The following is a 14,641-nucleotide window of genomic DNA, read 5'->3' on the forward strand; positions in this document are numbered from 1 at the left end:
GGGGTGCAGGCAGTTATTTTTCAGTTAAGTCACTGTTTCAAAATCTATTTATTTTTTTTGTCACTTGTGGCCTCGGAAGGGTCGTATTTGACCAAATTCAGTGCAACCAGTGTAATAAATAACAATGCTTCCAGCAGTTAAATCAATTATTACGCTGCTTCTTCTGCCCGGCTGAAATTACGTGTACTTTAGAGAATATTTTTTGTCTTTTGGCTCTTCTAGAGTTTTTAAAGCACACCCATATTTCAGTGACCTTCTGTGGCTGTTTGCACAACTCTGAGCCCTACAGGCTGTTTGGCTCAGAGTTTAGTATTCATATCTTTCCAACTGTTTACTGTGGAATTAATGGTCTGTTGTCTCCCATCAAACTACTGCAGCCAGGCCTTAGATGAAACAGACAGCAGCTCACACGGCATCCTTATTAGGGAAACAAACAGAGCAAAATAACACTGTCTTTACTGGGTTGTCATGCCTCGAGCAAAGGCCCAGCAGTCAGAAAGCTTATGCATTCGATGTCTGGTTAAATTCTTTATAGGACACAATACTGCACTGGGAAGCCAGGTCCAGACTGTGACAACACAAACAGACCAGTGGATAAAAGGGATGTAACAATGGGGGTAGTTGGAGGGGAAAATAGCAGATAAATGGAATAACAACAAGCTAAGAGGCTTAACTGAATAAAACAGTGGCTACATTAAAGGTCCACTGTGTAGGACTTGGGGAGATTTAGGGGGATCTGTTGTAAGAAATGGAATATAATATCAATAATTATGTTTTTATTAGTGTACAATCAGCTGACACTACCAATTGAGAATGAGCCTTTAATATCTACAGAGGGGGAGGATCCTCAGTTCGTCATGTTTCTACAGTAGAGTGGACAAACCAAACACAGGTGGCCACTGTAGGGAAGGGTAAGGCGAGGGGTGCTCGGTTGGTTGCAATCTTCAACATCACCGCTAGATGCTATTAAATCCTACATACTGGACCTTTAAATACAACGAGGGCTTGAGTGAGTATAGCAAGCAATGGGATTTATTGTCCCACAGACATACAAAACAAGCTGCTTTGTTGGAATCTATCTGCTTTCAAGAGCGTATATTATATAATGCAGCTCACTGAGGTCAGGCTGGGACAAAGGACTAAAAATACAACACAATTTCCATGTTCAAAGATGTGAATCTAATGTTTTGGATTTGGTCTTTGTGAATAATTTGTTGTATAATTATGCATACATGCCTCATTTCATTTCACTGTCTACACTGTAGGTCTAAAAATGACACAGCAATAAAAGCACTTCATGCAAAAAATCTTAGCAATATTATTGGTTTAAAAATAATTACAATGACTACAATTATCATTTTCTTATTGAGAGATAAGATAATAGAGGTCCAGTTCCAGCAGCATGAAAGCAGGGAGGGGCTGAGAGGCGACTGTCCAGGCCTCGCAACTACAATCACTCTGAATGGAGTCCATTGTTGGAGTTTGTAAAAGCTATGGAGCCACCAGACCATGTAACACTCACAACGCAGCCCCCAGTAGTGGCCTAGATACTGGGGCACTGCACTATTTCCATGCTCTTCTTCATCTGCTGTTGTGGGGTTTCCACCCTGGGGGAGAGTTTCATGTGTCATTTGGCTTTCGCTCAAACGGGAATTACAGCCCTTTTACAAAATTGCTGTAGGTAAATCTTCTCCCGCTGTGTTGGAATTGTCCCCCCTGGTCAATAAGAGACACACTATCAACAAGCAGCCATACGGTCACGCAGCCATTTGCCACAGTCTGAGCAAGCAGGTCACTTCAGAAATGTGATGATGCAGCACAACAGCACTCATTTCCACAAAGTGAGGTGTTGAATAGATAAAGGGCATTTTTTAAGGGCCTTGACCATTTTAAAGAGCAACTACTACCTGCAATTTACTATGCAATATTTTGGAAACAAGAGTTGGGATTCAAGAGAGTATTGTGCCATAGTTACAGCTCAGAGTAATCAGCTCAGAAAAAAAGGAAAGGAAGGAAAAGAAACTCCTCAGTTTGTCAGTACGTGTAAGTTGGTGGCTCACTATGCATAAAATATAACTTTTATATTTTATGCATTTTAAGCCTGAACTTCACATCTGCCTTACTTAAATCTTCTCTCCGTTGGCATGCAGCATTAATGTTTAAGTGAGTTTTATGGCATTGCTTGTAAAAAGTTATTCAGCTGAATGGGCTTGAATATTTCTCTATTATATAAAATATAAAGGATATCATTAAAGTTTAGGTGAAATGAAGGTGACAGTACAGGCGGATTGAGTCTTTACTGGCAGAGGCTGACATGTTTCCTGTCGCCTTGATTTAGATGTTGTAAGCTTCAGTGACAATTTGGGTTTTCTTACATAAATTTACTCAACAGCAGTGCTCATCTTTTTTTGTTATTCAGCTCTGGCATGCCTTGCCTGTCATCTCAAGTTTGTTTTTTGTTTGATCATTTTGCATTCATACACAAATATGTATTTTTTCTCTTCTTTCTGTCTCCTGATTTCATTTCAGCGCTTCTTAAATAACAAATATAAACTTCTAACTAAACCAAACTTGAATCTAGTCAAGTAAGGTGGACAGTCATGTACTACACAGCTCGTTGGAAAGCCCTCGCCATCTTTCTGAAAGAGGCTTTGTTTGGCTGCAGATTCCAGTGACAATGAAAAAGAGAGGGAGGTGGATACAGGGAGAGAGGGAACTGAGGGCAAAAGAGGAGACAGAGGAGGAGAAACAAGAAGGGAGTAGGTGCTATAGGAGAATGAGAATAAAGCATGAGCCTGAGAGACAGAAGAGTGCGAGAGGGTTACAATAAGTCTGAGCAAGAGAGAGTGAGAAATAGAGGTGTGGTGTAAGAGACATAGATGAATACAGACGAGCCGGAGCAGAAAGACAAATGGGAAAGGGCTTGAGAAACAGAAGAGAGGAAAGTATGGGCTTTGGTGATAAAGACAGACAACAAGAGACAGAGAGAGGGAAGGTGTGTGTGTGTGTGTGATTTGTGTATGTAAAATAGAAAGGGACAGTATGTGTATGGAGTTGTGTACTTGTGTGTGTGTGTGAGAGAGAGAGAGAGAGAGCGAGAGCGAGAGCGAGAGAGAGAGACAGAGAGAGAGAGAGAGAGAGAGAGCGAGAGAGAGAGAGAGAGAGCGAGTGAGTGAGTGAGTGAGTGAGTGAGTGAGTGAGAGAGAGAGAGAGAGAGAGAGAGAGAGAGAGAGAGACAGGAGAGAGAGAGAGAGAGAGAGAGAGAGAGAGAGGGCAGATTGACAAAAGGCTTTTGTTGTGGAAGTGGCCATTTTGAGTGTTCTGCTGGTTGCGGATGGCTCCACTTCACTGTGTCCCAGCCTAGTTGTTTGGCCTAGTTTCTCATTAAGTCTCCACTTATACGATGACAGCGTTTACTCTGTCGGCCTAAACACTATTTATGGCAAACATCATCACAATTCCTCCAAACGTGGTGCAGCTCGATGCCTCACAGATGGAAAGAGTTTCTCTCCCAGGGGCAGCACATGATCCTGTTTGTTCTTCGAGGGTTACACCAGTGATTATGCCCGTTTAAGCCTGTTAGCTACAAATTGCAAACGCTTTTGATATGTGCCAACCACTTTTGGACAAGTTCTGTTTTGAAGGTTCTTCGTCTGACACCCTAACATCCAGGCTTTGACCTCAGCTGCTGAACAGCTTCCTCTTTAATGATCCTAATCTTCAATAACCTTTTGAGAAAATATCATGCCAGTAATAACTAACAATGCTCTTCTGCAGCCTTCTCTTAAATCTCGAGTGACTTTGGACAACAAAAAGAACAAGTTATAAAAGTGTTCTGAATGGCTGAACGTTATGGAGCAAGAATAAGCAACAGAGACTAAAACTAATGGTGGCTAATTGTTCAGTGAGATTGATTAGCTGTGATTGATCTCACGCAAGTTTTTAGCCGCTAGACATTGATTTTTATGCTGTAATGTTATTGAATCCTTTTGGGAGACATTTCTGTTTAATATGCAATACAATCATTTCAGTTATTTATCAAGCGCTAATGTCAAACGTATTAACCCAACTGCCAGTATAAATGTTGGATATGTTGAAACTTTACATTTCTCTATGTTTCATTTTCAGTGTTATGTTGTCTGGAAAACATGTCGGAAAGCATGTTGTTAAAAATACTCTGTTCTCGGCTGCAAATTCTCCAGACATCTCCTCAAATATATTCAGTATTGTTGCCACTAACAGGGCTGGCAGATGTCATGTGCTGTGCTCTCATTTAAAGCATCCAGCGGCTGAGTGATTACAAATAATGAAACGCCGTCTCGAACAGCGGTCTCTCACTTAGCAGTGGTCTCGCTCAGCTGTCACACAAGTCAGCTCATACATGTACCATCTGAACATGACACGACATGTATTGTAGAAAGGTTGATGTGGCACGTATGAAATGTACAGATTTAACAAATTTGTGGTTTGCAGAAACTTAACAATGTCAACAATTTATTCTGGTGACTGGGCCGAACATTTAATGGTTCCATCTTCACCTAATGGGAGGATCAGTTGATTTTCTCTGTTTTATATAATTGTAAGATAAACACCTCGACTGCTGGACAACACTGCTTGGATAAAAGATACATTTAAGATGTTGACTTGGTATAAATCTTTTTTTTTCACTATTTTATTAATCAAGATATCAATTGAAACAATAACTGACAGAATAACACAAGCCCTACTCTACTTAAATCTACTTTGTATTTACACTGCTGCTTATTTAATAAATCTGTTAGGAACATTGACACTTATCTGGTACCATCTTCCGTGTACTTCTTTTAACTGGTATTTAATATTTTGCACATTCAGTGTATAAAAAAACCATACAATCCCCACTGTGACAAAATGTCTGCAGCATAACGCAGGTTAGATTAGATTGGATTAACAGGATTATATCCACAAAGGGAGACTTCTACAGCAGCGACTGCTGATCACAGGCCTGTGAAGATGAACGCACACACACACACACACACACACACCTTCTTCGTGCATTAACAATGACACGATGAATGGGGAATAACCTAACTTTTGCAAGTGCAGCAGTCACATACACACACACACACTGTTGTGCACACCTACAGAGACACAGACCCACAAACAGAGACCTCTGCCTCATTATACACTGAGTCACAACACCCTGATTCATCTCCATTGATCTAAACCTTCCCAGTAGCCTCTGAGTCAGTCCTTTTGTTACTCCTTTCTGCGAGTCATCTTACATCATTCATAAAGCAGCTTACTCCACTACAAATGAGATTCACTGTGTTATACAACCACACTGTCAGAGTTTTGATGTTTCACAATCCTTCATACAGAAGTCTACAATCTGTTCTCAAGTTAATCACACCATGTACCCCGACTATGCTCATTTGCACACATCCACGCAGCAATAAAAGCATACGTGCACACACTCAGATGTATAGTACTACTGTGAGGTGCTGAACTGAAAATTCATCTGGGATGAGAGTGAGTCATGGAAACGGCTTAATATTATGGGCTGTCTTTCCCTTGATGTTGCTCGAGCTAATTAAGCCTTGTACCAAGCTACTCAGGTCTGTTTGAAGTATGCAAGAGACTTACTTTAATGGTCTGCTTCATGCAGTTCTGTGTTTTCGCATTTAATTTGAATATGTTTACAACCCAGGGACCTCAGATTATACAGATAGAGCCTAGGAGCTTAATATGGATACACCTGCATTTCCTGCGATGAGTTGATTTCCAAATTGCTTGGAAAATAAGATCTCCTCCTGAAATTAATCTCTTATTATTTAAAAAATGCAGAAAATACAGTCTACAACCAACCACTCGTTAGTTTTCATCCCTCTGTATTCCACTCTATTAGAAATATGCCTGAGTGAGTAAATGTGAATTTTTATGCAATCACCAATTTAATGAGAAATAGACAGATGATTGTATTTTTGTTTTGATAATCACACATTACTGTGATTATAAGAATGGTTTTGTTTAATGCTGTCAAGGAAATGAAGCTCATTCTACAGGTGCACTCAGTGGGAGTTAAGAAACTGTACAAGTGAATGTGGTGGTGCACACTGACCCCTACTGTTGATGACATGTCATCACCTTATTCTGACAAACACCCCCCAGGGTAAATGTGTTGACTGATGTGGGAGCAGCAGGGTCACTCGGTGGCACATGGAGATGGAAAAGGTCACAGTGTTTGTGTTTGTCATTTGTTTAGGATCGGAGTGCTGTGTGCGTATGCTGCCAACCAGAACCTGAGCTCTCAGGTGAAGAACATACGGAGACTGGTCAACAGCAACATGAGGGACCTGCACACCTTTGCGAATGACACGCCAATGGTGAGACAGTTATTCTATAGAGCATGTAGAGTCTGCTTTGTGTCGCAGAAACAGAGACGTGTGAACGGACTGTCAGTACAAAATGTATTGATTTATTTGTTATTTTGGTTAACAATGCAAATTACATTCTACAACAATTAGAGCAGCTCTCCAACTATTTAGATAACTGATTAATTGTTTCAGTCTTTCCCTCAAAAATGTCAAGCGTTTGCAGGTTCCAGCCTCTCAGATGTGAAGAGTTGATGCTTTTCTTTGTCATTTATGAGTAAATGAAAAGTCTTTAAAGCAATTTGAAGACGTCACTCTGGGCTCTGGGAAATGTGATGAGCTTTTTTCACAATTATTTGACATTTAACAGACTAAACAATTAATCAATTAATCAATTAATCATGAAAATAATTGACAGATTAATCGATAATATAAAAATAATAATTAGTTGCAGCCCTAAAAACAATACCATCAACTGGGCAGCAGTTAGTTTGCAGATTATGTTAAAAACAGCTACTAGTTACAGAACTTTTAGATAGCGACGACATTTGAGTAAAGCATGAAAAAGGGTTTAGTTATGTTTAACTTATAAAAGAACATTTAAAATGTACTCAAATGTGGAAGTTCTTGATATTTCAGGCATTCAAGGCAAATGTATAAACCTTTGTGTGCTTCTTGTGCGTCAGACTGTTGTTACAGGTTATGCATCATTAATGCTTCCAAGGTGGGACAGGAGAATTAATTTCTCAGTTTTTGTGACAGCTGCAAGTTTGCTTTTTAAAACTCTCATTCAATGAAAGTTCAGGCGCTCTTTCACTTTTATGTCATCTCATTTTCTCCGTTTCATTTTGACAAATTATATGAATCTGAAACTGTGCTACACTTCAGACTGCGTGTTGGTGTCTATGACAAGACTAATAAAATCATTTTCATCTGCTTCCATTTCTAAGACTCTGCTCTGCTCTCTTGTGTTTCCTGTTTGCAGCAAATTGATTACCTAATATCCCAATACGCCACAGCCAAGAACAAAGTCATCTATGACCTAGATAGTAAGTAGACCTCCTCTGTGCCTCTGATAGTGAATTAAGTGGACAGAAACGATTCAGTGAGTTCTTGCTCTTGGTCGTATATCATGCTTATTATCTGAATTTGCTGTCTCTACTTTCTTTGACTTGTTTTCACAACAGATTTGTGACATAACTAGGTCTAGATAGCTACAGCAGTGACTGTTACAGAGGATCCCTTGAGTATTCAACCTACTTTTCTCCTGCTATAGTACTGAAGGCAGCTCTTTCCTAAAAGCTAAGACCTGCAAAAGCAGTATTAAGCAGCAAAACATAATAAAGACAGGGACTTCTGTTTTCTTATTTTGATCTGATGCTGCACTCTCTACAGATATAGGACCATTATTGGGTGGAAGGATACATGATCAGCTGGATAAGGAGGCCCGACCTGCCTTGGACAGAGTGCTCAATATGGCTGGAGGTACATTTGCATATTTTTCATTTCCTCTTCAGGTATGATATGATCATGTTATTGTAGACTGCAAACTTAAAGTGACATATAGTATCCTGCCTTACTTGCAAGAGGATAAAATAGCTGAACTTAAAAAGTAGGATAATAATCTCATTCTCAGTTCCTCCCCCACTGAAGGCTTGCTGTTAAACCCTAGTAAAGGTTAAATCACTTGTTATGGCTGAGATATTCTGCCATGAACAGTTTTCTTAATCTAATTTTAATATTCAGTGAGTCATAAAAGCTTTAACTTGTAATAATCGTTCCGAATCTTTTTTGAATCTTTATATTTTATGCTTTTCTATAAAGTGAAAATCGAGAGAGCCGTCAAAGGTAATAGTAATTCCATAACTGGACAATGACCCACAACCCTTTGACCCCTGACCTTGTGAACTTTGACACCAGTGTTGCCCCGTTGATTTGTTCCCTTGTGACCCTTCTTGAGCACTTGGACCGATCTGAGTCAAGTTCTTAAACAACTGATTAATACTTTGTATTAAAACTGCACTACGCAATGTCTGATTCTGGTGACCACTAACGTCAGATCATTTTCTGTGATGAAGTTCACAATCCATAAATTATGTAAAGTGACATCAGTTAAGTTATTTTTCGAAGGTCAACCAGATAAAGTGTTTTTTTCACTGCCCAGTGCAGTTTTAAGGTAATTGCATCACTAGGTTTTGCCAAAAATCCAACATAACCTCGACCTGCACCTGGACATCTCCCCTTTTACTGTGTTCCCCCAGCGTGAAGTGAGCATATGAAAGTGATGTGTTTGTGTGAAGTCCTGTTACTTTATTTTAACACTTTTACTAGAAATGACACTCCCACCCAAATGAACTATGAAAATATTATTTCATTGACTTTATGCATCAAAACAAGCAGCTGTATATAGATGTTTGACTACATAGAATATACAGGCTTGTGACCATTGATAACTGTGAATACAGTTTTGTGTTGTTAATGTTTGTGTACTATTGTGTTCCTACTGGGGCTGAGCCGAGCAGTCAGACCATCTTAGTCTCTGGTACATGGTATACCAGAAACTAAATTAGATTATATTGTGTTTTTTTCATTTCATTTATTTATTTATTGAGTTGGGACAATGCACATTCATCAACATTGATGCATTAAGCATCAGTGTAAATGCGCCGGACTTAGCATAACTGCTAAATTTCAGCCGTAGTCCCAAGGCAGGTTCCTAGACGACATAGACACAGAAGACTTTAAAACCTCGCAACGACAAATCATACAATGGACAATTACAAAACAGAACACAGACAGACAATATCAAGGCAAAGCAGACGCAGACAGACAAGATAAGACATTTTATCAGATGTAAAACCTGTCTGAATGCTGAGGACCAAGATTCATAATTTTTATATTAAAAAACTAACTCATTTGAAAAAAACTACGTATTTCACACCTCCCACTTTCCTCTCCTACACTCTTGCATATTTTATTCCAATGTTCAAAAACACCAGTGTTTTTGCATTTGTTATCCCGATTAATTTTAAGAATCTGCCTCGGGCTACTGTGTGATTGTTAACCAACTCTGGCTTTTGTCTTCGGATGAATTCAATTGGTGGGGAAAGAGATAGTTACTAACAGCAACAACTTTTAATAGAAGCAAATTCACATTATTCATAGCATTCCTGTTTGGTTATTGTTTGCCGAAAAGTAAAGCTGTTTGGCAGTCAAAGGTCCAATTTTAGATGCTGCTGATTCACACCAGCATCTGAACACGACACCGACACACTTGAAATCCAAATGGCCTCGGATTTAAAATTCAGCATGATGTACTCGGCTCAGACCTAGTCCTTACAATGAGTGCATACTTTGTGTCCTGTATGAGTCTGTGTTGTTGTGTCACAATATTGTTGTGCCCAATATTATAGCGACTGTGCCAATTTGTCATATTTTGTCACTTTCATGGCTAAATGTTCAATACATAACCCTAACCCATCTTTTTACTGGTAAAACAAAAGTTATTTGAAATTGTATATGCCCCAGAAATGCTGGCTTCATAACTGACAAAAAAATGATTTTACTGCTCTGGAAATAAGTATGCATGTATACAATTCCTGTTAGTTCCCAGGACATAACTAAAAGATTTAAATAAAATATTTATAATTCTTTATGAGTCATTTTGCAGCCGAGCTACACAGTCTGGGGCTCATGGGGGAAAAAAACTTTCATATTTCACTATTAAATTTGACCTCAAATATGTAAGACAGCAAATGATAAAATTCTCTGCTTTATTAGGGCCCGAGCAGGGAACCTGCGAGGTCCCTATTGTAATTGTAGTGATTCTTATTATTAGGGCCCGAGCAGTGAAACTGCGAGGACCCTATTGTAATTGTAATGATTATTATTCTTTATATTTTGTTATTTTTCTTCTTCCCAAATGATCGCATTTTTCACTGCCTGAACATACCCCAAAACTCATCAAACTTGGAATATAGATCAGACCTGGCGAAAAATTTTATAATCTGTTGTCATTGTGAATTTTCAGCACTAGGTGGCGCTATAATCAAGGAAAGTGTGTTTTGGCTAATAACTCCCACGTACTTTGTCGTACATTCAAAAACCTTATATCCACGCGTTCAGTGAATCTTGCTGAATCTCCTGATATAGGCCACGCCCATTTCCGCCTACCGTTTTTTTTCGCTAGCTCGCGAAATGTCGCAAACCTACTTTTTCGAACTCCTCCCAGGCAATTTCACCGATTTGCACGAAACTTTGCACACAGCATCTGTGGATGCTTCTGACAAAAAGTTATTAAAAGAATTTTGATACGCCAAGGAGTACTCAAGTTATTAAATAACAACTTCCTGTGGACTCGGGTCACAACAGGAAGTCTTGCATATCTCCACATTGGTTTGTCCAAATGACGTGAAACTCAGGATACTACTTCCCCATGAGCCCCTAAAGCTCTGTGCAAAATCTTGGCCCATGACCACTAGGTGGCGCTATTTAAATTGAAGTATTTTATATCTCGACATTGGTTGGTCGGATTAACACGAAACTTGGTACACTGATTGCCAATGTCCTCCTGAGGACAACTGACGAAGGTATTACCGATCTGACACTAGGTGGCGCTCTGGTGGCAGTTTCATTTTATAATTGGCACTGTGCCCACACCATAACACTTATGGATAAGAAATTCATAGGGGTGGTATAGACTGGCCCCTGTAACTCACACACCAAAAATGACCAGCAGGTGGCGCTATTATCAAGAAAAAACGTTTTTTGCTAATTACTCCCACATAATAGGGTGCACATTGTTAAACATTATATCTACGTGTTTCCCTGAATACAGCCGAACAGTGTGATGTAGGCCACGCCCACGTTCGCACTGAATTTCCATTTGCAAATTCGCCAAATGTTGCAAACCTACTTTTTCGAACTCCTCCCAGGCAATTTTTCCAATTTGCACCAAACTTTGCACGCAGCATCTCTGGACCCTCCTGACAAAAAGTTATTAAAAGAAATGTGCTAGTCCACAGAACGCCCAAAATATAAAACAACAATTTCCTGCGCATTGTGGTCAAACAGACATTCTTGTGTATCTTGATGAAATACAGTCCGATCAACACAAAAGTTTTGGCAATTGTGTTCCATGGCACGATGAGCATTTCTACAAAATTTCGTGCAAATCGACCAATAGGTGGGGCTTTTATTGCTAAATGACGAAATGACAGCTTCACTGCCTTCACTTTCATTTCCTCATGGAAGTTGTTGAAAGTACAAGCCCCGACAGCAGCATGTCACGACAGCAGCATGTAACGACGGCAGCATGTAACGACGGCAGCATGCCGCAACGGCAGCACGCCCCGACCCGCGTGGACTGCGAGGGCCCGTTCATCGCTGCTTGCAGCTTTAATTGTTCTTCTTATTATTTATTATTTTTAGTTTTCCTTCGTCCCAAATGATCGCATTTTTCACTGCCTGAACATGTATGAAAACGCGATTTTTTTTTGGCAAAGTCATTGGGCTTGCCGAAAAATTTTATAATCTGTTGTCGTTGTGAATTTTCACCACTAGGTGGCGCTACAATCAAGGAAAGTGCGTTTTGGCTAATAACTCGCACATACTTTATCGCACATTCAAAAACCTTACATCCACGCGTTCAGTGAATCTTGCTGAATCTCCTGATATAGGCCACGCCCATTTCCGCCTACCGTTTTTTTTTTGCTAGCTCGCGAAATGTCGAAAACCTACTTTTTCGAACTCCTCCCAGGCAATTTCACCGATTTGCACCAAACTTTGCACACAGCATCTGTGGACGCTTGTGACAAAAAGTTATTAAAAGAATTTTGATATGCCAAAGAATACTCAAGTTATTAAATAACAACTTCCTGTTGATTCAGGTCACAACAGGAAGTGTTGCATATCTCCACATTGGTGTGTCCAAATGACGTGAAACTCAGGACACTACTTCCCCATGAGCCCCTAAGGCTCTGTGCAAAATCGTGGCCCATGACCACTAGGTGGCGCTATTTAAAATGAAGTATTTTATATCTCAACATCGGTTAGTCGGATTAACACAAAACTTGGTACACTCATTCCCAATGCCCTCCTGAGGATAGCTGACAAAGGGGTTACCGATCTGACACTAGGTGGCGCTCTGGTGGCAGTTTCTTTTTAGATTTGGCACTGTGCCCACACCATAACACTTATGGATATGAAATTCATAGGGGTGGTATAGACCGGCCCCTGTAACTCACACACCAAAAATGACCAGCAGGTGGCGCTATTATCAAGAAAAAATGTTTTTTGCTAATTACTCCCACATAATATGGTGCACATTGTTAAACATTATATCTATATGTTCCCTGAATACAGCCGAACCGTGTGATGTAGGCCACGCCCACGTTCGCACTGAATTTCCATTTGCAAATTCGCCAAATGTCGCAAACCTACTTTTTCGAACTCCTCCCAGGCAATTTTTCCAATTTGCACCAAACTTTGCACGCCGCATCTCTGGACCCTCCTGACAAAAAGTTATTAAAAGAAATGTGCTAGTCCACACAACGCCCAAAATATAAAACAACAATTTCCTGCGCACTGTGGTCAAACAGACATTCTTGTGTATCTTGATGAAATACAGTCCGATGAACACAAAACTTTTGGCAATTGTGTTTCATGGCATGATGAGCATTTCTACAAAATTTCGTACAAATCCACCAATAGGTGGCGCTTTTATTGCTAAATAACGAAATGACAGCTTCACTGCCTTCAGTTTTGATTCCTCTATGGAAGTTGTTGCATGAACAAGCCTCGACAGCAGCATGCCCCGACAGCAGCATGTAACGACAGCAGCATGCCCCGACGGCAGCACGCCCCGACCCGCGTGGACTGCGAGGGCCCGTTCATCGCTGCTTGCAGCTTTAATTATAGTTGGATTGGTCAGACTGTGTCAACAACTGCTCGGCTCATTTTTAGTTGCAGAAGAACAAAGTTAGTTTGCAGTGGAAATGATATTAGGACGCCTCTTTACTTCGATGTGCATTCTTCCTACACTTCCTGGTTTTCCCCTCATACCATAACAGCATCCCAATCCACTTTCAATCTCAACTACGGTCTCTTTCAATTCAGCCATGCGAGAAACCAAGGAGGCCCTAGAGAACGTCAGTGTGGGTCTGGAGGTCCTCAAGGAAGGAACAGGGAAACTCAACTTCAACCTGAGCCTGGTTCGGACCAGTATCAACCGCACCCTCAACGACCCGGGCTGTCATGACGAGGAGTCAGATGCCACCACTGCACAGCTGTGCCGAAACATCCGCCAGTCACTGTCTCAGCTGCAGATCAGTGCCAACTTCACACGGGTATAAAACTGGCTGCAACACATTCTGATATGCAGAATACAAGCTATGGACACAAATGTAAATATTTTTCTTTCACAAGGGCAACGTGAAAATGGCAGTTTTAGTCTTTTGGGAAATAATAATAAGTTTGAGCAAGCGAAACAACTAAAGTTTATGTTGGGTTGAAATGCCAATAAGTGGTCAATCTCTGAAACGGTGATTTGTTTTTTTACAGACTGCATGATGTTCTTTAAAGGACCTAATTAACTAAGAAAGTTGATTTTTGAGTCTCATTCCCAACTCATCAAAAACTGATGCTTTGGGATGGCGGCTGACTCGTCCTACAATTACAAAGCTAGTTTTTGATGAGTTGGGAATGAGACTCAAAAATCTACTTTTCTTACAACTACGACCTTTAAACATTACTGCATGTTAATGAGGGGACACTGAATATTGATCAATTATCACTGTGCATGTTTATCAGCCTTTCTTCTCCGTTTATATTTTAGCTACCAAAAGTGAACCCTCAGCTGGAAAATGTGAACGAGGTATTGAAAACGGACCTCAGTGCGGTCGTCCAAAGGGTGAGCCTGGAATGAATATTCTTACATTCTTGTAATTGTCAGTCTGTAACGTCAGTGCATCTCTGGGAGTTATTTAATGTGTTGCAAATTTTGTTTCCAGTATTATCAACATTCCTTCAGAGGCCAGAATGCTTTTGATTAACCAATTCAAAATCACCCTCAAACAACAAATTGGACCAAGAAATTGTTCCAAAACTTTGTCTTCTCCTCTCACAGGGCTACTCCTCTCTGAATGACACGCCACATATGGTGATTGAACAGACCAGAAATGTTGTGGAGAGTAAGTGACATTTTATACTTCTAAAACATTATTTATAGTGCAAATAATTTCACTACGATCATTCATTCCTGCTATGTGTCTTACTACACTCATGGATTA

The 14,641-nt window shown here is 40.1% G+C and overlaps 1 protein-coding gene across 1 annotated transcript in view; it reads left to right on the forward strand.

The window, feature by feature from the left end:
• Positions 1 to 14,641, forward strand: part of prom1a (prominin 1a) — an 89,367-nt gene that overhangs the window by 52,644 nt on the left and 22,082 nt on the right. Inside the window, exons 4-9 of the mRNA XM_073486590.1 lie at positions 6,245 to 6,365; positions 7,339 to 7,402; positions 7,749 to 7,838; positions 13,470 to 13,699; positions 14,188 to 14,262; positions 14,479 to 14,542. Of these exons, the coding sequence (XP_073342691.1) occupies positions 6,245 to 6,365; positions 7,339 to 7,402; positions 7,749 to 7,838; positions 13,470 to 13,699; positions 14,188 to 14,262; positions 14,479 to 14,542 (644 nt within the window). The remainder of the gene's footprint in view (positions 1 to 6,244; positions 6,366 to 7,338; positions 7,403 to 7,748; positions 7,839 to 13,469; positions 13,700 to 14,187; positions 14,263 to 14,478; positions 14,543 to 14,641) is intronic.

The sequence above is a fragment of the Pagrus major genome, chromosome 18, assembly GCF_040436345.1.
Source record: "Pagrus major chromosome 18, Pma_NU_1.0".
Taxonomy (NCBI): domain Eukaryota; kingdom Metazoa; phylum Chordata; class Actinopteri; order Spariformes; family Sparidae; genus Pagrus; species Pagrus major.